This window comes from Myotis lucifugus, unplaced genomic scaffold (assembly GCF_000147115.1).
Source record: "Myotis lucifugus unplaced genomic scaffold, Myoluc2.0 scaffold_572, whole genome shotgun sequence".
NCBI classification, from domain to species: Eukaryota; Metazoa; Chordata; class Mammalia; order Chiroptera; family Vespertilionidae; genus Myotis; species Myotis lucifugus.
The window spans coordinates 354,568-379,429 of NW_005871620.1; the positions used below are offsets into that span (position 1 = coordinate 354,568).

The 24,862-nt window shown below is 36.5% G+C and overlaps 1 protein-coding gene across 4 annotated transcripts in view; it reads left to right on the plus strand.

Annotated features, from left to right (window-relative positions):
• Nucleotides 1-13: 13 nt before the first annotated feature.
• Nucleotides 14-24,862, plus strand: part of RNMT (RNA guanine-7 methyltransferase) — a 29,527-nt gene continuing 4,678 nt past the window's right edge. Inside the window, exons 1-9 of one of the 4 annotated variants that reach the window (XM_023745700.1) lie at nucleotides 14-142; nucleotides 2,540-2,985; nucleotides 4,746-4,881; nucleotides 7,316-7,441; nucleotides 9,437-9,549; nucleotides 10,508-10,689; nucleotides 11,424-11,588; nucleotides 15,118-15,235; nucleotides 19,940-20,041. In XM_023745700.1, the coding sequence (XP_023601468.1) occupies nucleotides 2,578-2,985; nucleotides 4,746-4,881; nucleotides 7,316-7,441; nucleotides 9,437-9,549; nucleotides 10,508-10,689; nucleotides 11,424-11,588; nucleotides 15,118-15,235; nucleotides 19,940-20,041 (1,350 nt within the window). In that variant the 5' untranslated portion in view covers nucleotides 14-142; nucleotides 2,540-2,577. Of the gene's footprint in view, nucleotides 143-186; nucleotides 701-2,539; nucleotides 2,986-4,745; nucleotides 4,882-7,315; nucleotides 7,442-9,436; nucleotides 9,550-10,507; nucleotides 10,690-11,423; nucleotides 11,589-15,117; nucleotides 15,236-19,939; nucleotides 20,042-21,669; nucleotides 21,704-24,862 lie in introns of those variants that run through there. The other 3 variants (XM_023745701.1, XM_023745702.1, XM_023745703.1) reach the window with 3 other exon arrangements.

Below are 24,862 nucleotides of genomic sequence, written 5' to 3' on the forward strand. Positions count from 1 at the left end.
TTTCGGCGCTAAGGTCGCGCGTCGCTCCACTCTCGGCCGAGAGCGACGTCACGTGACCAGCGCCCTCCCCGGAAGTGGCGTCACTACACAAGCGTGGCGCGCCTCGCCGCTTCCGCAAACAGAACCGTGTGTGGCTGTATGGGTGAGTGTGCGGCTCGGACTGCGGCCCTTCTTTTCTTTGTCTGTGGGTCTTCCGCCACCATCAAGGTGGAAGGGGCGCTGCGACTCCCGATAGGAGCTCGCTTTGTCTTAGCCTCGTGCTTTCGGTACCCTTCGCGAGGGGTTTATGGTGCCCTCAGCGCGGAGCCAAATGGGCAGTAGTGGGAGTCGGTGGGCGCTCTTGCTCCTCCAGACCTAGCGAGTCCGGGTCCCGAGAAGGCCGGCGAGCTGCCTTAGGCCGCTCTGCAGGGTCGGGCGGAGAGTGTGGGAGTGTCAGATAGGAAGCAGCGTGTGTGTACCTTGAGCGGCGAATCCGAAACCTGAGCCGGAGGCTTGGCTTAAGAGCTAGGCCGCGTCAGGGACGGAAGAGGGTGAACTTGGCCGAAAAATTCCCTTCTCGCCTGGCCGCGACTTCTTGGGCCCTCGAGTTGACCCGGTCGGGACGGAGAGCTTATCCCAGTTGAGCGTCAGCCCGGCGGTCCCAGCCCTGTGCTCGGTGGTTCTCTGTGGAGTGAAAAGGCGGAGGCGGCTTGCGGTAAAGGTGCCTGGGAAAGCCGGGTCAGAATGGGTCGTTTTCTTGCCTCTCCAACTCCATGTCAGTGGACTCGTCCGTAAACCCCGTCCTCCAGGATTCTGAAGGGCAACACTCTTGCATTTTGGAGTCTATTCGTTGTTCCACTTTGACGGTCGATTTCAAAAATTCTCACCTGTTTCTGCCATCGTTTGGAATTTATTGTCATTTATTTTGACCGCATTGATTGTTTTAATGGCATCACATCTGTGGAAGTAGAGTTGCACATATAAACTTCACACCTATTCCCAAAATAAATTTCAGGCGTTAGTTACAGCTAAAGAGGTCATAAGTCACATTGGTTTATTTTCATTTAAAACCTATTTCTGTTCTTTATTAGCAAATAAATTGCAGAGAGGCCAGTTTTACGAGATAATCATTTTAAGTAGTCATTCTGAAAATTACTCTTTTGGGTGATCTCTCCCCCCCTCTGATTTGGACTTCTGGTCTCCCTTTTCCATTTGTTTTGAATAATACAGCCTAACATTTTAATAGAGTTACGTATGTATATATAAGCTGAAAGCATCTGGAACAGTAATTCGCACAGTGCTTCCTTGAGCTCTTCTGTAGTAAGAGTTGAGAAAATATGTTAAGTGACGATAAATGGATCTCCATAACAATTCCTGTTCAATAGATAGTTCACTTATTTCCCTGGAGATCCATTAGGCCTAAGAACATTTGAAAGAGTCTTATTGGTTATTAAGTTGCTGGCTGAGTCTTGAAACTTCTTATCCAAAGCCACTATCTTCACTTTTAAGGGATTTCAGAAGTCAACTACATGTTCCCAGACTTTTCTTGTTGCCCTCAGTGTCTCTGATGTGTGTTTTGTGTGTGTATTTTTTTCAATGTCTCCAGGCCAAAAGAAATACCTAACAGTACCACTCATTAGTAGTTTAGTCCAAAGAATTTAAGTATGCCCTGGCTGGTGTGGTTCAGTGGATAGAGCATCGGCCTATGGACTGAAGGGTCTCAGATTCAATTCCGACAAGGGCACATGCCGGGTTTGTGGACTCGATCCCCAGTCGGGGACATGCAGGAGGCAGCTGATCAGTGATTCTCTCTCATTATTCATGTTTCTATCTCTCCCTCTCCCTTCCTCTCTGAAATCAATAAAAATATATACATTAAAAATAATTTAAATATTTATGTCCCAGCAACTTCATTTAAAAAAAATTTGTGTTTAATTTTTAGTTAACCCTGAGCCCTTACTAATAGAATCTATGCACCTGTTGGATTCTGTAAAACTTCTCACGCCTTGAAATAAGATTTGACATCACCAACTTCATTTCCTATTTAATTGATTTTCTTCAGTGCCACAAAAATATCTGCTTCACAAAGTTATGTCATTGAAAGGGATATAGTGCAATCTGCTCAGCTGAAGTTGTGCTCTACTTGAATCTGTATCTGTGATATCTTCCAGATACCAGATATCACTACGCTTCCCTTAAAATTTTAAAATATCCTGCTGTGCCTGTATGAGTTTGTTATAGTGCCCAGCATACAATTTGGGAATCAAGGCTATAGAGTAAGGGTCAGAATAGAAAAGGAACTTATATGCTCCCACTTCATTTGTCAGTTTTAATGCCAATAGTGACTTTTATGGGTAAGATTGCTAAAAGGGTTTAGGGATTGTAATTAGTACTCCCACATTAGTATATTCATAAATTGATATTAATACATATTAACTAACATTGTTTTCATGAGATTTAAGAAACTTCTAGTTGATCACTGAAATTAAATGAATGGTTAGCTTCTGGTTAAAATTATTTTAAAGTGATTGTAAGTAATATCAAATTTTTGCCATTTCAGTGTTCATGAAGTTTTACCATCTATTTAAGTAATCAAAAATGGAAAATTCTGCAAAAGCAGAGGAATGTGAAAAGATCTCTCTTGAAGAAGAGAAAGCATCAATAAATTCAGTAACAGAGTCTTCATTCAGCACTAATGAAAGCACAACTGCTCCTGGGACTGGGCTTTTTGAAAAGGCTCCTACACAAGTAGATACTCCCCAAAAAAGAAAAATGGAATTTGCAGATGATCTTGTAAAAGAGAGTTCCAGCTGTGGAGAAGACACTCCATCCAAGAAAAGAAAACTTGATGCTGAAATTGTACCAGAGGAAAAAGGTTCTGGTGATGATGAAGGCATTTTAAGGAAAAGAAGGCTGGAAACTGATGATTTTCCAAAAGATGAACCTTCTCCTGTAGATGGCACTCCAAAAAAGAGAAAAAGAGAACTTGAGGATGAAAAGCAGAAAGTATGTTGAATGTATTTTATTTTATTCATAATGGAATATGTCAAATTGAAATATGGAGCAGCTGTGAAATAATACCGGTTTTTTCATATTAACTTCAGAATGTTTTTTTCATTGTATTAAGATAGCGTAAGCTTTTAACTCTTGTATTTTAATTGTTTTTATTTAGGTGAAACTTGTGCTAATGAGATAACTTTTATGGTACCAGAACTCTTATTTGACTAGAAATTTGAAAGCTAGTTTTATGGTTTGCTTTTTCTTAGCATATAAAAAAGACAAGAGTATGAGGCCCAGATGATTTACCTTGTTTCATTTTTTATTAGGTGTTCATCTCTTTTTGTATCTGAAATAGTATCACTTGAAATGATACAATTCAAAATTATCCCCAGTTTTACATTTCTTTCTTACTGCAACTCCTTTAACTGTATTGTTTCAACTTCTTGTTTGGGTAGTTGCATACAATTTTAGCTAAGTGGACACAGGAGCCTGATATTTAGCAGGGATACTATAGAGCAAGGAATAGCAAGTCATTTTCATCTGGGAATGCCATATTGTGAAGGAATCAGAGACAAATCTGGATCTGGAGGGAAAAAGAGCTTCAGTGAATGAGTAAATTCTGCCATCAGCCATGAGGAGGAGTGTGCTTAGATAGGCTAAGCATTTGTCATTAGTGGAGTGTGAATACTTGTAACAGAGGAACTTGTATTATAAACTTAGTTTTCAAACTTTTACTAGCAGTGGAACCCTTTTCTCAAATAAAAATCTTTGGTTGAACAGGAAGTATGGGCATCTGAAGCCCTGTACCTGCCATGGGAATTTTGCCAAATGCTCAGGGCCTTAAGTAGGGAGCACAAATTGAAAATGTTGAAATAGATTAATAGCAAATAATAGTAAGAATCACTGGCACTGAACATAGCTTATTGAGTTCTAATCCCTTTCTGTGTATGACCTCATGTAATGGTCACAGCTATTTTATAATTATACTAGAAGCCCAGTGCACAAAAATCTGTGCACTCGGGGGGTGGGGTCCCTCAGCCCAGCCTGCACCCTCACGCAGTCCAGAACTCCTCAGGGGATGTCCACCTGCTGACTCACTTCCCAGGTGATCGGGCCTAAGCTGGCAGTCAGACATCCTTCTGGCAGCCCAGGAGCCCTTAGGGGAGCATGCCTAAGCCATTAGTCAGACATCCTTAGTGCTGCCACGGAGGCGGGAGAGGCTCCGACCACTGCCACTGCACTGGCCAGCCATGAGCCGGCTTCTGGCTGATCGGCACTCCCCATGTGGAAGTGCACTTACCACCAGGGGGCAGCTCCTGCGTTGAGCATCTGCTCCCTGGTGATCAGTGTGCGTGACCCTCCCCCCTTAGGGTCAATTTGCATATTACCCTTTTATTATATAGAATAATACATATTACTCATTCCTATTTTATTTTCTTAGAGGAATCCCATCCACTGACTGGAATTTATTGAATTGAATAAACTAGAACATTGGAAGAGTACTTGTTTTATTAAAACATTGATAGTAAAATTATATAGACAAAAAATCAAGATGAAAATTTTAAACCTAGAGATTTTTTTAAAAGTAGGGAATGGGAAAACAAGCTTACATCTGATTATAATTAGTGGGATTTCTGTGGCTAATGCCATTGTTTAATGAAATTTACCAATTTCATTAGTATTTTATCCTTATTTATCAGATGCTCTTTTAGGTTTATTTTTGCCATGTTCTAATCCTTAATGTTGTTCCATTCTCTTATTTTCAGAACTTAGAAGAAGGACACAGCTCAACAGTGGCTGCCCACTATAATGAACTTCAGGAAGTTGGCTTGGAGAAGCGTAGCCAAAGTCGAATTTTTTACCTAAGGAACTTTAATAATTGGATGAAAAGCATCCTCATTGGTATGATTGTTTTTTATTTATCCTTTAGAATGTTTTATTTCAGCTTATGTCTCATTTTCCCCCCCTAAATGGTTAATCATATATCAAGTTGCTATATCTTTAATTTCTACTCACTTAATTATCAAACCTGGACTTTATAAAACTGGAGCCAAAACTAAAAATAGGCCTTTGAGATAAAAAGATTATGTTTACTTTTTGTTGACTACATAAAGATATTAGTAAGTGTTTAATGGATATTAAATTGAAAAGTTAACCAGGCTTTCAAAAGGTAGTATGCCTCTTTTATTATTAGAGTTAATGCTTTTAAGTAATTGTTATATTTTACTCTAATAATAGTTTTGGAGCAATGACATGTTGTTGGATTAAACATTCAGATTTCGTTAAATCAAGGAAATTGGCGGTATCATGATTTTTTTATTTCGAGGTCTTTAATGAGTCGGTAAAGTTCCTGTTTGTTGATTGTCCATTGAACTTATTTTTCTTGTATGGTGTTTGAGGAGAAAATAAAGTTTATATTGAGGATTACAAACACATTCAACTTTTTGGATCCAGTATTTAATCTGTGGAAACGCACCTTTGAAATTAAAATGGAAGTCAGTTGAGGAAGTATGATTCAGGATATATTTATTGCTTTGTATATCTAGTACATCAACTAGACTATTACACGAGGTTAGGTTTTTAAAAAGCCAGCGTATTTTGAAGTTTTTCACAGTAAGGTTTTTCTTTGTTTTTTTAAAGCCAGTCTTAGAAAAAGTGAAAATACTTTCTTGATTACACTGGAAAAAGATGCTAATTATGGATACTTTCTACTAGGTTTGATGATAATTTACTAACTTTTAAAGATAAATTAGACATTCTGAGAAGTGTTAAGAGTGGAAACGGCTCATTTTTTCACATATTTTGATATTTTTATTTTTAATCATGTTTTATTATAAAAACATTATTTATTTGACTCTGCCAGTTATCAGTGAGGGTAATTGTCAGTTTTCTTTTCTCTTTATTTTTAAGGTTAATATTATGTCATTTGTAGCTTATACTTTTAAGGTAATCTTTGGACCTTAGTCCTGATTTATTCTCTCTTGCTTTCTTCTGCAGATCCAATGATGCAGATAACTTATTGAATATTTTTTAATGATGTATAATTTATTTGTGTATTTATTCATTAAAAGAATTAGGTCAGACTTAGCAAAAATTTATCTCAGCATATTCATGGTATTTTCCTTCTTCAGCTGTTCCAGCAACTCTCTCAGTGGATGCTTTGCTATCTACACCTGCCTTTCTGGTCCTAATGCAATCTGTGGTCTATGTATGCAAAGCTCCCTCTGGCTTTTTCCTTTCTCTTCACAACATCCATTCTTTGTCATTCACTTTCTTTCTTGTTGGTGTTTATAGCTTAGTAAATAGGTGAGTACTATTCATGAATGTGATGAAGATATCTTTGAAGTGTTTCTTGATGATTTCTCTCATTAGTCTTTCTGTATGGAAATAAAGAGATTTTGTAATTGTTTTTCATTCTTTCAATATTATTTTTATGCTGTTTCTTAAGATTCACAGCAGTAAGTTAAATATGGAACACTTGTACTTCTATTGAAATTACTTTAAGATCCTGTGGACAGTGAAAGGCAGAAGTATTTATACAGAATATGCTAGCAATCAAAATGATACACCTTAAATAGAAAGTGTTAAACTCAGAGTGATAAAGACAGAAAAAGTAGATTTGGGATGCAGTAGTGTATCAAGTTTTAGAATTGCTGAATACTTCAATCATCTAAGGTATTTAGATGTCTGTAACTGATGTTTGAAGCATTTGGCTATTAATATATAGGGAACTATTGATAGTGTTCGTTGACTTTTAATGTGATTTGGTAGATTGGGATGAAAAGATTCCATTTTTTTACTTCAGTGTTTAAGAATTCTGATGATAGTAAAATTAAGGAGTATGTATACTTTTTTGATTAGTTCTTCTATTTTTTTGGGTGGTAAGCCTGACATCTTTTAATGACAAGCACTCTTATTCTATAATTATTTTAATTAACTTAGGTATACAATAAGCTAAATACTTAGCTCTGGAAAGAGAAAACTATAAAAAATTACGAATGATTAGGTTTTCTCTTATGAACAATTATTGGGTCTTCTTGTATTAATTACAATTTAAAATGTCTGCTTTTTAATGTTGAATCAGATTCTGAAAGTAATCTTCAAAACCTGTCTTAACTTTCTAAAATCCAGATACATGCCTTTTTATCTTCAATGCTAGAAGATCAAGTTGTTAACTGTCATATTTTAAAATGTTTACCAAAACTTATGAATTACATAAATGAAAATATAATATTTCATATTACATGTCAGACAAAAGTTAATAGTTTATTAGGGGCGACAATTTATGCTTTAGTAAAATGGGGATCATCTATTATGACTTAATTCTCTGTTTTAGGGGAATTTTTAGAAAAGTTGCGACAGAAAAAAACACGTGACATTACAGTTTTGGACCTGGGATGTGGTAAAGGTGGAGATTTGCTCAAATGGAAAAAGGGAAGAATTAACAAGCTAGTTTGTACCGGTAAGATAATAATGGCGTGGAAAAAAATAATTTGTGTTCAGTCAGGAAAATGGAAAATAAGATGGATCTCATTATCAAAATGACACTAAAATATTTTATTTCAGGATATATGGGGGTTATGCATGAGATGGGTGTTTTTAAAATGACGTAATGTTCACCCTTAGAGGTTACTGCAAAACTTATTCTGAAATTTGTAAATTAAGAATGAGTATTTATCTTCCCTACCCTATATGAACCGTATTTCAAGGTAACCAAATGGTCAGAAAGGAAAATGTCAATTTATTGAAAAATCAGGAGGAATGATGAAAGTCACAATTTTTCTACCTTGATGAAATAATAGATCTAAGCTACAATCATAAACAGATGATAAAACTATTGGGTAAAGTTGAAAGGAACTTAACTGAATGATTCAAGTACCTGGACCCACTGGTCAATCTTAACACTAAAGTAGAACAAGCAGGCATCATGTTCTTCCCAATGTGATGAGTAATAGGAAGTGCACAGCACTACCTATGAAGTATTGCCTAAATTGGCACTTCTCGGATTTTTTGTTTTTAAGACCACTGTACACTTAAAAATGCTTATGAACCCCAGAAAGCTTTTGTGTGTGTGGCTATATCAATTGATTATAGTAATTAAAACAGAATTTTAAAAATCTTTTTAAACTACTAAAAAATAAAATTTAGTAAGAAGACTGGCATTTTAAAAATATTTTTGCAAATTCCTTTAGAGCCTGGAATAATAGACAACTGGATTCTCACACCTGTTTCTGCATTCAGTATGTTGTGATTTGTGTTTTATTTGATAAGTACCTGAAAAATGCAGGAGTATTTTAATAGTCTTTTCAGATAGGATATTCATCTTTGATATTGTATCAAAACTTGACAAGTTCCTTAAAGATCCACAGTGTGGAATCTGAAACCATAATAATGAACTTTTCATAGTCTGTTACATTTAATTCCAGTGATTTATCTTGCACTTTGAATGGTTTTGCCCATGAGATTTTGTAATATTTGGAAAATAATGTTCACTAAAGTTATGCAGATCTCTATGTTGACATCAAGAATCGCATTTGTTTAGTATCACCACAATCAGAGAAATAATGGCAAGATGCTCAGCCCATGGTGGTAGATGTCAGTTTTTCTGAATTGTAATTTTCACTTGAAAGCTCAAATTTTATCATTGGTAAAAAGTATGCTCATTGTTTTTCTTGAAGTGACAGGCTCACTTTGTTTATTTTCAAGATAATGACTGCTTTATTACCATGTTTGAATAACCACTTTGTCAGTAGTTCTTTTAAGTGAAAATAATTTTCTATGAAAAAATTGGCCAGTCAGCTCACAACAGTCACATCAGTCCTGTTTAAACTTTTGTTATATAGTAGAATTTTTTTTTATTTTCCATTTCATTACATAGAATATTAAAAAGATGTATTCAAGAGCCAGGATTTAATAAAATTTATTTTTACTGCTTTACCAAGGATATTCTCAAATGAAACTGGCTTTCCCCCCCATGCTAGTTTTATAGTGCTGAAGAATATAAGTATTAGCAATACCATTTAGTGCCACTACCTTGTATTCATGATAAGGTGCCACCATTTTATCCACTGTTGCTTTGGCTCCGTCAGTGCAAATCTCAACACAGAGAAAAGGGCAAATAACATTTTATTAAGAAAATACAAATTCAGTATTTCCAAAACTGGGCATACAGTGTTAGGTTTTATAATTCAAATTGGAATCTAAAGTTTCTGCTTTTAACTTTGAATAAGCATTTAAAAATGATTATAGAATTTTTTAAATGTCTTTTGAAAAATAATAGGAACAAAGACTTCTCTTTTGTTTTGAAGGAAATATAAATTTTTTTGCTTGTACTATGGCTAGATTTCATGCGGAAGTTTATCCGTTGGGGTTAATGTATGGATTTGTGCTATGTTAACTTTACAGTTTATCTCTGTGCGTCTTCGTTGACAGTTACTAACACTCCTTCCCCTTCCAGATATTGCTGATGTCTCTGTCAAACAGTGTCAGCAGCGGTATGAGGACATGAAAAATCGTCGGGATAATGAATATATTTTCAATGCAGAATTTATAACTGCTGATTGTTCAAAGGTACAGGTTTTTTAATTTTTGTCAATTTATTTTTTATATATTTAATTTGGGTAAATGATTTGTGTTAAAAATTACCTTTTTTTAAAAAGTGTATTTTGCAACATTAAAAAACCTTATTACACATTTTCCATTTCAACTAGAAATTCTGTCGTGATCAATTTTTTTAATGATCCATTGAGAATTTTTTGGTTTTAATAATTTGAACTTTTGAAATCACTTGTTGCTTTCTCATTTGGGCAAGATTTATTTTCCAGTGTTTTGAAATATAACTGAATTGTTTTGTTCACTTTGTAATTTATGAGGGTAGTTTCCCAATATATTATAGTCTGGTTTTGTTTTTTTTTTTCACCTATTTGTTTCTGAATTGCTTAACAGCTATGAAATTTAACAACTACAGAGACACTTGAATGGTGAAAGTCTCACCTTGAACTTTGTTCTTTGTCTTGTTAGCTCATTAAACTATTAGAGATATCTTTAATCATCCTACATGTGTTGTTAGCAGTTTTGAAAGTGAGAGGAAAAGTGGTAGTATACTGCTAGAATATTGGAAACCTTTAAAAACATTAGTGTATTTTTTTTTAATGTCTGTAAGGCCAGCTTCGGGGAAATTTTTTTTTCAGGGAATTTTTTAATCCAAGTTATTGTTCAGTATTATTTTCAATAAAGCCAAATAAAAGGATCAACTCCTTTACATGTAATATTTGATTGATACATTTTAACATGATTTCAGAATCCCTACTTTTTATTTAAAAATTGCTATGAAAATGGGAATCAAATTTCTACTGAACAAGAATGAAAATATGATTTCATTATGATCCTCATTATACATGAAAGAAAGGATAGCTCAGTTGGAGGGCATGCCTACTTTTATTTTAAGGAACCTGATTATAGAAATTAATTTGCTAAAAAAAAATTTATGTTGGACTTTAACATATTTACCCATTTTTATTTGCTTTAGGAACTTTTGATTGACAAATTCCGTGACCCAGAAATGCGTTTTGACATCTGCAGTTGTCAGTTTGTCTGTCATTACTCATTTGAGTCCTATGATCAGGCTGACATGATGCTTAGAAATGCTTGTGAGAGACTTAGCCCTGGCGGCTATTTTATTGGTACCACTCCCAATAGCTTCGAACTGATGTAAGTACTTTCACATATTTTGTGGTTTGCAGTAGACTCAGTATTAAGCTTATTTTAAAGTAGCAATGTTTACCAGAGAGCTTTTATAAAACATGCCATGTTGATCTAAAAATTGATAAACATTTTGATAGTTTATTTGAGTTCAAGATTTAAGTTCAAAAGACAGATTTACAGATGAACTTCTAAAGCATCTTAATGTGTAAGTTGGAGGTTGATGTTATATCGAGCCAAACAAAGGTTATAGTGCTAGACAAGCTGCACATCAGATTCCAAGGCACAGAGAATTAACCTTCGTGGTAATGAACCTTACCCTCTACCCTAATTTTATTATTAGTGTGATTGTTAGTGAACTTCTAGTACATTACTTCTTTGAAGTAGCTGAAATTGGGTTAAAAAGCTAATCAGCCCTGGCCGGTGTGGTTCAGTGTTGGCCTGCAGGTGGAAGGGTCAAGGGCGCATACTAGGTTCCCTGGCCATGGTCAAGTTGGGTGCGGGAGGCAACCAATCAGTGTGTCTCTCTTATGTCAATGTTTCTCTCTCTCCCTCCTTCCCATTCTCTGTAATAAATCAATAGAAAAAAATATCCCCAGGTGAGGATTAACCAAAAAAAGCTAATCGATTGTCTTTTTTAAATTGCATCGTGGTGTGTTTTTTTCATGTGTATAATCTGATCAGAATAAATCTGAACTGATAACAATTTTAATCTTTTTTATTTTTGTTTGGGGAAAATATAGAAGACGCCTTGAAGCTTCAGAAACAGAATCATTTGGAAATGAAATATATACTGTGAAATTTCAGAAGAAAGGAGATTATCCTTTATTTGGCTGCAAGTATGACTTCAGCTTGGAAGGTGTTGTGGATGTCCCTGAATTCTTGGTCTATTTTCCATTACTAAATGAGTAAGAATGTCTTTTATCTGTTGCTATTCTCTTTTTGCCTTCAGGGAGGAAAAGGGGCAAAGGGGAAATCTGTATTTCTAGACATTCCTCTAGGTTCCCAAAGAAAAAATACAGCCTTGTTTTCAAAAAACCCCTCAAATCCAGGGTTGATGCCATAGGTCTCTTACAGCCTTACTTAGCTTTCTTTTATTTCTATAATTATTTTATCTTGTAGGTAAGAAAGGGAGTCTATTACCTTCAACTTATGGCAAAAATACTTGACATTACAAATAGCAAAAGATTTTTTAAAAGCCGAAACCGGTTTGGCTCAGTGGATAGAGCGTCGGCCTGCGGACTGAAAGGTCCCAGGTTCGATTCCGGTCAAGCTCTGAAATCTCCTATGTCTCATAGGCAATATTGATAATAAAATCCTGATTCAGGAATGCATTCTCTTACGCACCTGAATTTCTAGGAGTCCTGGGGACCCTATAGACACGGGGAAATAAAATATATTAAAAAAAAAAAAGATTTTTAAAAAAATAACTAGTAACTTGGCAGTATCAAATGGATCCTTTTTACAGGGATGGGTATTAAACGTTGTTTTATATTTCACTGTAGCTCTGAAATCTCCTATGTCTCATAGGCAATATTGATAATAAAATCCTGATTCAGGAATGCATTCTCTCACGCACCTGAATTTCTAGGAGTCCTGGGGACCCTATAGACACGGGGAAAGTTGGGGTACCAGACTTCATTAGGTAAGGCTTCAAGGCCTTATGAGATACCTTGGTCTTAGGCTTTTCCTTGATAGGGAGCGGGGAAGAGTCAACTTATATGTAAGCCAGTTGACTGAATTTTATTTCCTACTTTTTAAAAACAAAAGTCTTTTTAACTGAGGGAACAAAAGAGCTTTATTATCTGCTTGCTTTAAGTTGGTGACTATTTGAATTTTATCTCAGTCAAACAGTAAAATAACGGGTATAAGATTTTCAGGAGTTCTACAATACATGGAGGTGGACTGTGACAACATGAGAAAAATACTATGCACAACTTATAAATATAAACTGTAAAATTAAAAAACTTAAATCACATATTTGTTCTTGAAACTAGTTAACTTTTGGGAAATGGTACTGTTCAGCTTCATAATATAAGGAATTAAACACATTTTTAATGTGTTATTTCATATGTTTAATATGTTAGCTTGATGTTTTAATTAACAAAGATGGTGATTTTAGTTAACTATTTTTTAGTGCTAAGCAACCACTAACAATCTTTTCTACTTAATTTGCCTGATGATAATAGTTGTAAAAGTCACAAGTCATCACTTTAATATCTAAATTTTTAAAAATTATTGAAATGGGTATTCATTTTGTGAGACAGATTTCCAACAATGTACAGGGATTTTTGAGATGCCCTTTTGCCATTTCATTAAGAAACTGAAAAAAATATAATTAGCTTTCATATGGCAAACCTGTACAAATTGAGTTTCAGTTCATTGTAATTGATATTTCTGAGGTGTGAAGCTTGGGGTTTTTTTTTGATTGTTTGAAATATGCTTTATTGGTTTTAGAGGAGAAAGGGAGAGGGAGAGAGAGAAACACTGATGAGAAACATTGATCAGCCTCCTCTGGCACACCCCATACTAGGGAACAAGCCCTCAATCCAGGCATGTGCCCTGACCGAGAATTGAACTAGTGACCTCTAGGTGCATGGGTCGACAATCACTGAGCCACACTGGCTGGGCTATGTATAAAGCTTGGTTTTATTTCTAAAAGCTTACTTGGGAGATTTATAACAGAAAGGAACTGTCTGGAATATAAAAGATTTTTATCTTTACTCACGTTGTCTTTCCAAGAAGGGCTAATTTAATACAGGAAATCCTGCCTTACATATGCCTTTTACATACAAATCTCAGTGGCCTGCATATGTTTCCCTTCATCCTGTCCCCTCACCTCATAAGTCCTCAGGGTTTTTCCAGCTGTTTCTTCTGTTTTTTCCTTTTCTCCTTTACTTGCTGCCCGGAATCATCCGTGGGCTTTCTCATGATGTCTACAGATACATAGTTATAAACGTTGGCAAATGCAGCAAAGGAGGCTGTAGGAATGCAGGGGTGGCACACAGACACACAGATATAACTGAGAGAACTAATGTAATTGAGGATTTAAGGAAGCCATCTGTGAAGAAGTGATGTTTACGTCAAGATCTAAAGGATGAGTTGGCCAGTTAAAGACTGGAGCTAAGAATTTTCCAGGCACAAGGGACAATATGTATGAAAGACCTGAAGTGAGGAAGAGCATGGCTAGTTCAAGAAGCTGAAGGAAAGCCATTGAAGTACATTTTATAGTTTAACTAGAGGCCCAGTGCACGAATTCGTGCACCAGTGGGGTCGAGGGATCAGGCAGAAACCAGCTCTCCGACATCCCCTGAGGGGTCCCAGATTGCAAGAGGGCACAGGCTAGGCCGAGGAATCCTACCGGTGCACAGTCAGGGCTGGGGAGAGATTTGGGAGGTTGGCCAGCTAGGAGGGACCACAGGATGGCTCCAGGGCATGTCCCACCCATCTCACTCCATCCTGATTGGCTGGACCCCAGCAGCAAGCTAACCTACCAGTCGGAGTGTCTGCCCCCTGGTGGTCAGTGCACGTCACAGTGAATGGTTGAGCGGCCTTAGCACATCATTAGCATGTTATGCTTTGATTGGTTGAATGGACATTTAGCATGTTAGGCTTCTATTATATAGGATGAGAGGATGTAGTGGCATGTTGAATACAGTGGGCAATGGAGAGAGGGTGATGGTATGGAGAACTCCTAGAATTTCTGGCATGAATCATTAAATTTACTGGAATGGCAAAGGTTGGCAGAGAATCTAGTGGGAGTCAGCCTTGGACATGAGACGTTAGAGAATGCCTATGCCAGATCCTGGTGGAAATTTCTAGTAAGCAGTGGAATAAATGCGTGGGACAGAAGAGAGAGCTGAGCACTGATAGCTGTTGGCATGCTGGGTAAAATCAGGGGAGTGAAAATGAGTAAAGGCTCTTGGCCAAACTCTTCAACAACTAAACTTAGGTAAAAGAAACCTGTGAAACAAACTAAAGAAGCAACCCAAGATGTGGGATAAAAATTAATAGCGTCTACAACTTGCCATAGAACCCAAGAGGAAGAATATTTTAAGGAGGTTGGCAGCTATTTTCAATACTGTTGTGAGGATTCTATAGAAATGAATGTAAATAAAATAGATTCTATAGAGAAGTGTTCCTTTTAGCTCTTTATTCCCATCTCACAGTCTTTCATTTTGGTTCCTGACCCATTTGTTGTTTTAATAGAGAGCTCCCTATGACCCATTGAGATTTGGAAGACATATTTTTTTATAGACATGGTTAGTGGTATATTGCTCATCATTTATTTTGCATCATTTTATTGTGAATATATGAAGGAGACATGGTAGTTTTTTTAGTTACGCCCAGAAGATGTCACTATTGTGTGAAAGTAAGTTGTTGAGAAATTACAAATATTTTAGAAGCCTTTTCATTATGTAATATTTTTTTGGGCAGAATGGTGAAGAAGTACAATATGAAACTCGTCTACAAAAAAACATTTCTGGAATTCTATGAAGAAAAGATTAAGAACAGTGAAAATAAAATGCTGTTAAAACGAATGCAGGCCCTGGAGGTAAGTATTTTGAAAACAATGGCTGCTTCTGAGATTCTTTCAAGGCCATATAGACACTGAATATTGATATGTTACAGAGATTATTTATACCAGTAACTACTCTAGACTCTTCAGCACCTAGGACAGAGCTTGGCACATAAACTTTCCAGGTTAGGTGCTCAGTAAATGAATGAATGAATGAGTGATGCTGTCATCAAATTTTATTTTCTAGATAGTAATTCTTTAAAGTAAGATTTTTCAACTTCAAGACTATTGGAATTTTGGCTGGATAATTGCTTGGTATAGGAGCTATTCTGTGCACTGTAGGGTGTTCAACAGTATCCCTAGATATCAGTAGCACCCCCGCCCAGTTGTGACAGCCAAAAATGTCTTGAGTCATTGCCTAATATCCCCTGGGGTTCAAAATCACCCCCAGGTAAGAACCACTTCTTTACACTAATGCCCTTTTGTTAATCAGTAATTTAAAACCTTCCTGGCCAGGATCCAAGACAAGTTCATACCATGTATAATTTGTTCCTTGTGGCTGTCTAGCAAGATTTCAATCTTTAGCCTGTATTGGTCCCGAGACCTGCTTTAACCCCTGGACTCCTCTCTGCTCCCCCTAATGCAGTAGTGAAGGTAGTCTATATAAGCTTTAAACCCATTGTAAAGCCATTAATTAATTAGGTTTCCTTATGTGTTTTATCACTGTTTAATTGGATTGATCATAGTCAGGGAGCATTTTTGTTATTGATCAGTGGTCATATTAATCAGTCATTAAACCTCTTTAGAGGGTTCATCCAATTTAGAATATTTTAAAAGTATTTTAAGTCTACTCTTACTTATCCTCAATTATCGCATGAAGTAGGCAAAGCAGCCACTTTTTCTATTTTTAAATGGGCAGCCTGAGGCTCAGAGATGGTAAGTAGCTTGTTTGGGGTCACATGGCTATTAACATTCAGATTTTCTTCAGTTTTTATAGGTGTATTCCAAGAAAAGTTTCCTATTGTAGTTGCATTCCTTCCCCTCCCCCCTCATTTTGAATTGGAGTGTCACTTTTAAATCCTAAATTGTCTTTTAAAACTATAAATCACTAACATGTCATATTCTTTGTTGGTCATATTTCTTGTTTTGGAATTAGGCATGTTTGTATTTACTTTATATTAGGAGGAGAGACTTATTTTTGTTAGTTTTGAGGAAAAGAAGAAAATTACAAAACGTTTTATGCATAAATCACTACACACATACATGCCTTTAGTACAGGGGCGGGGAATGCAGGCCATATAAGGCCTGTGAAATAATTTGGGCTGGCCCTGCCAAGGCATTAGGGGTGAGTTAATTAAATGTTTGACCAAATATAGCAAGCTAATTTTTAAGTTGATAATTTTGTATGGCCCATGAATGATGAAATAAATATCTAAATCCCTTGGGAGAAAAAAGGTTCCCCACCCCTGCTATCATCCTTACTTGATGGTGCTTTGCATGTACAGTGATCAGTTATTTATACTTTCTCTTCCCATGTGGGTAATAAATTGATTTTGTGTAATGGATTTTATTCAAAAATACATCTGGACACTGAGGTATGGGATAATGGTCCCCTTTCTTTGAGGACCTTATGGTGTATTAAGGATATAAACATACAAGCAAATAATTCAGTACAATGTGAGAATTGCAGTAATGAAGAAATAAAGTGTAGTGAGTATATAAGAGGGCCTTTTGGGAAGAAAAGTAGACTGTAAGAGTTAAGGCAAAGAAGCATGAGAGAGCAGAGAATGTTTGAGGAAGTACTGGTAACTCAGTATTTCTTAGCACAGTAGGTCTCCAGTCTTCTTCCTTTGTGGATATGACCTATTACTGTGGCTATCTGTGGACATACATGAGCAATAATAGTGTGTAGTTTGAAAAAGTCCTTTGTTATTTTTCTACTTCTTCACCAAATCACTTTTGTAGGCCTGTAAAGGACTGAGTGAGAGGTCATGACCAAACAAGAATGAGAATATGACTGGGGTAGCATGGTTTGAGGAATATTAAAACCAGAGGCAGAAAGAGCAGTCAGGAAGCTATTGCTTTGGTCCAGGTCAGATTTTAAATGGATCTGTTTTCTGATGTTTGCTGTAAAAGGTCTTTTCCTAAAGGCATCAGCCTTCAGAGTTCCAGCAGTAGAACCAGTACAACTTTACTCTGCTCTCCTGGAGCAGTGTAGCAGATGGAAGAAAGAATGAAAAGACATAAGCCAAGGAACTATAGTTATAAGCGGTGATGGCGAACCTTTTGAGCTCGGCGTGTCAGCATTTTGAAAAACCCTAACTTAACTCTGGTGCCGTGTCACATATAGAATTTTTTTGATATTTGCAACCATAGTAAAACAAAGACTTATATTTTTGATATTTATTTTATATATTTAAATGCCATTTAACAAAGAAAAATGAACCAAAAAAATGAGCTCTCATGTCACCTCTGACACACGTGTCATAGGTTCGCCATCACTGGTTATAAGACACCTCTTTTCTTTTTTCTCACCTGGAAACAGTCCTGGAAAGGTAACTGCTTTGAGAGGAGATACGTCACAGGATATGTACATTTTAGCAAGTTTAGAAAAAAAAATCAGTTTTGGAACTTCATAGTCGTGTTATTTGGTCTTTGAAAATGATCAATAGGGGAATGAAACTAGATTTTTGACAAGCAAATAATCACATGGAGGAGTCTGATTATACTGGTAAGAAAAAATTTACAACAGAATAGTTTGGCAGACATTCAAATTAAAGTTTTGAAGCTTCATGATGCAATGAAACTATAAAATGTAGGGTTAAAAGTTCAAAAAAGAATTTAGTGACCACAAATGATTTTCTTATATCTTGTGTTAAGATGCGATCAAGAGTATAGTTGCTAATGGTAACAATATGGAAGTCCAAAAAGCCAAATACTTTTTAAACAGCAAACAAATAGTTAAATTTCTAATGCCTCCACTCACTGTAGGATATTTATAAAGAAAAGAAAGAGAAGATAGCACAGTAGACATTCCCGGATCATTTTCTTACACATTTGTCAGGGAGATCTAGGTCTAAAATTGTTTCTTGCTAGCTAGTAAAGAATATATAATTTTTAGAGAGTAGATAGTTGTTATATTAAATAGTCTATGTCAGTGGTTGGCAAACTCATTAGTCAACAGAGCCAAATATCAACAGTACAACAATTGAAATTTCTTTTGAGAGCCAAATTTTTTAAATTTAAACTGTATAGGTAGGTACATTGTTATTAACTTAATTAGGGTACTCCTAAGGCTTAGGAAGAGCCACACTCAAGGGGCGAAAGAGCCGCATGTGGCTCCTGAGCCGCAGTTTGCACGGGTCTATGTAATTTATGTTTTGATTTACATGTATTTCCAAAGCACTATTCTTCATAGTATAAAGAGAAATTAGTTAAAATGCCCTATAGATAGTGCTTGGGGTACTTTGAATAAACATTTGGCCAGCATACTCTTAAAAACACACACACCCCTTTTCTTTTTTTGATGACCCTTCTTCAGATGCTTATGAGAATATGGAGATTACCTATAATTGGGAGGCTAGATTATTTTCCTTTTCTTGTTAAACTCACTGGGTTCTCTGTTGACTAGAGTTGTTCATTTGTATTGTTTCTAATTGCTGCTCATGCCTTCCGTGGCTATTAAATAGCTATAATGCTCAAATTAGTATTTAGCTCATTTGATAATACCTTCCTTCAGCTTTGTGTTGTAACAGAAAAAGCCTTTGACTGAGTCAGGGAGCTGCAAGTGTTTGTTGCTAAGTGGTCCTTGGTGGTGATTAGATGATACAGTTTAGTCCAACTTCAAATATTCTGATTATGATCAAGTTCACCATAACTGCTGCTGCCTGCCACCCTTTTTATATATATGCTAGAGGCCCAGTGGGTATCCCTCAGCCCGGCCTGCGCCCTCTCACAGTCCAGGAGCCATGGGGAGCGAGTCTAAGCTGTCAGTTGGATATCCTTAGTGCTGCTGAGGAGGCGGGAGAGGCTTCTGGCTGAGTGCCGCTCCCCCTGTGGGAGCACACTGACCACCAGAGGGCAGCTCCTGCGTTGAGTGTCTGCCCCCTGGTGGTCAGTGCATGTCATACCAATCGGTTCTGCCATTTGGCCAATTTGCACATTAGCCTTTTATTATATAGGACTAGAGGCCTGGTGCACAAAAATTTGTGCACTCGGGGGGCAGGTGGAGAGGGGTCCCCCAGCCCGGCCTGTGCCCTCTTGCAGTCTGGGACCCCTCGGGAGATAACGACCTGCTGGCTTAGGCCTGCTCCCGGGTGGCAGAGGGCAGGCCCAATCCCTAAGTGCAGCCCCTGGTCAGGCTCAGACCAGGGCCAATGGGGGAGTTGGGGCTCCGCCCCCTGTCATGCACAGAGCAGGGCGGATCAGGGGGTTGGGGCGCTGCACCCTGTCACACTCAGGGCAGGGCCAATGGGGAGGTTATGGCTCTACCCTGTCACACATAGAGCAAGGCCCGTGGAGGGGGGTTGGGGCGCCATCCTCTATCACCCACAGAGCAGGGCCGATCAGGGGGATGTTATATAGGATATATATATTTCATAAGTATATGTAGTATGTCTTCCTGAAGTAATACTTGGGAATTATTGTGTTAATTATTTTATTTCAGTGATTTAGTATGTTTATTCTGCATTGTAAATTTCAGTGTGATATTTTAACAAGGAGTTTGACTTGCTTCCCTAGCCATATCCTGCAAATGAGAATTCCAAACTTGCTTCTGAAAAGGCAGATGACTATGAACATGCAGCACAGTACATAAAGAATAGTCAAGTAAGATTACCTTTGGTAAGTTTTCAAATTTTAACATATTTTCTGAAAAAATGAAAAAAAGTACATATGGAAACTTAGGAAATTATTTCATTGGTATACACAGTGGTTCTCAACCTTCTTAATGCCGCGACCCTTTAATACAGTTCCTCATGTTGTGGTGACCCCCAACCATAAAATTATTTTCGTTGCTACTTCATAACTGTAATTTTGCTACTGTTAAGAATCATAATGTAAATATCTGATATTCAGGATGTATTTTCATTGTTACAAATTGAACATAATTAAAGCATAGTGATTAATCACAAAAACAATATGTAATTATATATATGTTTTCCGATGGTCTTAGGTGACCCCTGTGAAAGGGTCGTTCGACCCCCAAAGGGGTCACGACCCACAGGTTGAGAACCGCTGGGTATACAGAACGTGGGTTTACTGAGTTATAAATCAGATTCACATTAATCTGTTTACCCTACGTTTTCATGACTTTTTTAACCATAGACTGTGGAATAAAACATACTTCAGTGAATTGAGAATTGAGTGCTATATATGAAGCAGTAAAGATGAGGAAAATGTTAAGAGGCTTAGTTTGAGTTTTCTTGCTATATCATTATATCTTAACCTAGGTTCTACTATCCCATGGTGTTCCATAGATAAAATTCAGGGCTCATGAACAGATGGTGAAAAATTACATTTTCATTTTCACTGATTTCTACATGAAGTTTACATTTTCTCTTATGAACACGATAATACTACAGTTGTATTATCTGTAACTGTGACTTTGTCATTAATAGAAATTATATATATTTGCATAGCACATTTCTGCTGGCATCTTAGAATATTGTTTACATTAATCAATTCTTCAAAATTACATTAGTTGCTAGAATTGCTACTATATCACGTTAGCCATTACATTACTATATCAAAATGTTTTTTAATATTTTGATAACTATTTTAAATATAATTTACTTCCTTTGCATGATATGTACTTCATTTGGTGATTTCTCTGTAAAAACATAAAAATTTTATTTCTTCCTCTAGGGCTATTTGATGTTTTGAGATAGGCATTTTGTTTTTTTTTATTTTCCAAGTTAAATGTACAAGCTAGATGCTTTTTTAGTTACACAAATACCCTCTTTACACAAATTCACCCTTCAGTTGAGAAGTAGTGGTTTAGAGAATTTGGCAGGAGGGCAGAAGTATTGAGAGGGTGGTGTTAAAGGTTATAATTTGTTTTATGTCAGGTCACAGTAATATTTATAGTAATTTGTATATTTAGAGCAAAGATAGTGTTTGGACACCTCTGCCCATTATTGAAAAGTAAGTGCATATATATAGAATTGACCCTTGAACAACATGGTGGTCAGCGGTACTGACCCCTTGCACAGTTGAAAATCCATGTATAACTTTTCATTCCTCCCCCCCAATTTAACTAATAGCCTTACTGATAATGTAAATAGTTAACACATATTTTATATGTTAAATGTAATATATATAGTAAGCTGGAGAAAAGGAAATGTTTTATTGAAAAAAAATTCACATAAACATGGCCCCATTCAGTTCAAACCTGTGTTGTTCAAAGATCAACTGTACTTCCATATTCAATCTGAAATTTTCTTTTCTTTCTTTTTTTTTTGTAATTTTAGGGTACCTTAAGTAAATCAGAATGGGAAGCTACAAGTGAGTATATTATCAGTGTAGATTTACTGACATTTTCAAAGATTGTTTTAAAGTGATCATTAAAATCTGAAATTGAGAATTTTTCTGACACATTAGGTTGTGTATATACTTAATTATACAAAATCCCTATTTATGTCTAATTTCCCGTTTGCACAGCTGTTTAATGCCAAGAGAAAATACATGCAGAATGTTGTTTAATTTAAACTTTTATGAACATTCCTAAACATTTTCATTGCCTGCTCATTAACTTACATAGCCCTTTGTATTTGATGGCTTTACCTCAGCTTTCTATCGGAAATTATGGCTTATAGAACACTTCCATGTACTTTATTTGATTTTGGCCACTCTGATGTTGACAGCGAAGGCATAATAGATACTAGAACATTTAGTGAAGGAGCATTGAGTAACTATTTTAGAGGGTGGGAACAGGCCTGTTATGGAGACACTGTAAAGTGAGATACCTGTCTTTGGAAGAGAAGTCAGAGACCTGACAAATCTGTGAAGTCTTGAGGTTCTTCAGCAAATTGATGTTGAGGAAGTCAGCTCCCTTACTGGTAGGATAATGGTAATACCCTTATGTGGTTGCCCTGAGGACTTAAAAGGTAGTTTGCACTGTTCATTTAAATACTTGGTAATTATGTTGAAGGCATAAGTACTACTCAAAGATAAGCCATTTGATAAACATTGAGTGTTGGCTTACATAAAGTTCTATGAAAGGGCTTTAGGGAAGGAATAAAAAGGTAAATAAGTTATCTCTGCCTTCCAGAAGTGTACTATCTAATGGAAAAAAACAGACAAAATAAATGCACTAGCTGGGCAAACAATTTTAATTGCTAAAGTTACTGTAATGGGAAAAATAGGTGAAAGAAAGTTTAATGAAAACTCCTGGAACCTGAGAAAAAAATAATACTTGATATTAGCAAGTGTTTAATGTGTGCCCAGGCACTATTTTTAGCTTTTCATATGTTGTAACTCAGTTAATCCTCACAACTTTACAAGTAGACTATTGTTTATTATATCTACTTTTCACAGGTGAAAAAGCAGTTAAATAACTTGGCTAAGGTCACAGTGTTCCATACTCAAAACCACGGCCTCATAGAAGCCCACAGAAAAGACATTTTCTTAGGACTTGCTAAATTGGATAGAGAAGAAAAGGAAAGAAGACAAATAGGGCTGGCATGTTGAGCTTGTCTCAGAATATTGGTGCCCTTAGTTGAAAAGGGATTGAAGCTGTGCTAGAGATAGAGACATAATCTTCTTTGACACCTGAGATGTGTGCATAAACCTACACATTTCATTTCCCCAAACTGGAGATGACACAGCACAGTGTGAGGGCAGACAACTTGGTCGGAGGCTTTGATGGTGTGATGGCTGTAGCTTATAGCTGTATGTTTATATTCATTGCAGACTTTAATGATAGCATATAAATGAATTAGATAGCCCCAGACAGTTGAGGAGAAATGTGAAAAGCAATACGAAAGGAGCAATGGCCAAATTGCAGTCAGGTTATAGCTCTCGGGATCACTCAACTCTTTGATAAGGCACACTATTGTACACTGGAGGGCTTTGTAAACTGGAGGGCTTTGTGGGCCGGAAAGTATCTTTATATGAGTGAGACTTTCAGAATGTTTGAACTACTGGTCTAATCATTAAGCATTTATTACCCCAGCCTGCTGCTTCTACACAGATACTTTAAATGTGAAAGGGAAGTAGAGAATTGTTGCTGGGTTGCTTTTAGAAGTGGTTCAAGATTTGTTTCTTAAAATCCCAATTGAAATGCCTACGCAAAATAGCATTTTATATGAGTGAGACTTTCAGAATGTTTGAATTAGAAAGGAAAGTTACAATTGCTTCTCTGAAATCAGACACTGTATCTTAGTGGTTTTAAATGACTCTTGAGGTGGAAAGGACAGGACTGTAGGGGGAGGGCGGTTGCAGTAGGTATATAGGTATTTGGGAGTGGGTTGGGCAGGATTGCACTGCAACCTTGGAGTGCTGGGCAAGGTTAAGTAATGCTGGTCTGTTCTAAATCTTAGATGAATGTTTAGATTACTTTGCTTCCTTATCCTCTAGAACAGTGGTTCTCAACCTTCTGGCCCTTTAAATACAGTTCCTCATGTTGTGACCCAACCATAAAATTATTTTTGTTGCTACTTCATAACTGTAATGTTGCTACTGTTATGAATCGTAATGTAAATATCTGATATGCAGGATGGTCTTAGGCGACCCCTGTGAAAGGGTCGTTCAACCGCCAAAGGGGTCGCGACCCACAGGTTGAGAACCGCTGCTCTAGAAGAATCTACAGTGTTGATGATTATCCTGCCTGTTTTCTTTCCACCTGTCATTGCGCAAAATCAAATCAAATCACATTGGGAACTAGCAGATATGGAGCAGAGAATAGCATGGATAAAGTCAAAGTAGTGTTTTGGAAAGACTGGTATCCATACAGGCTGGGTTGGAAGGGCAAAAAGCTGAAGGATCAGGAGAGTGTTACATGGTCTGCCATCCTTCATATGTTCCTTGTTCAAAAGTTAACTAAAGGAGTGAAGACTCCTAAGTTATGTGGCCTGTCATCACTAGTTGAATGAAGTCCTAACACACACCCTGAACATCCTTGTGATGTTTTGATGATTTGTCATCTTTTCAGGTACTTTCTTAACATAAAACCTATTGGTATCGTATTAAGAAGATATTGTAGGTGTGAACCTTAGGTGGGGTTCAGAATGAAGAACCTTAGATGCATTTAGATGTCTTTGAGTGAATACACAGTAAAGTAAGAAATTTTATTTAAGAGAGAGTGCCCTTGGGGCTGGATTCATGGAGGACTATCATTATTGGGGCCAGACTAATATCTTTAAGCATCGATTATCATGTAACCTTTAGCTCACTTTCCTTACCAGGCCATGCATCATAGCAATTTAGTTATTGGAATTTTTACATGCATGTTATATATTCCTTATAATTCTTCTTCTTAGTTTTTTTCTGAATAAAATTCTTATTATACATATACATATATATATATATACATATACATATATATATATATACATACATATATATATATTGCTCTGGATAAAAAAAAAATTAGTCCTAAGATTTTTTTAGTTTTAATTTTCTTTGCTTTTATATTCTTCAGTTTTCTTAAACTGTGTTTAGAGA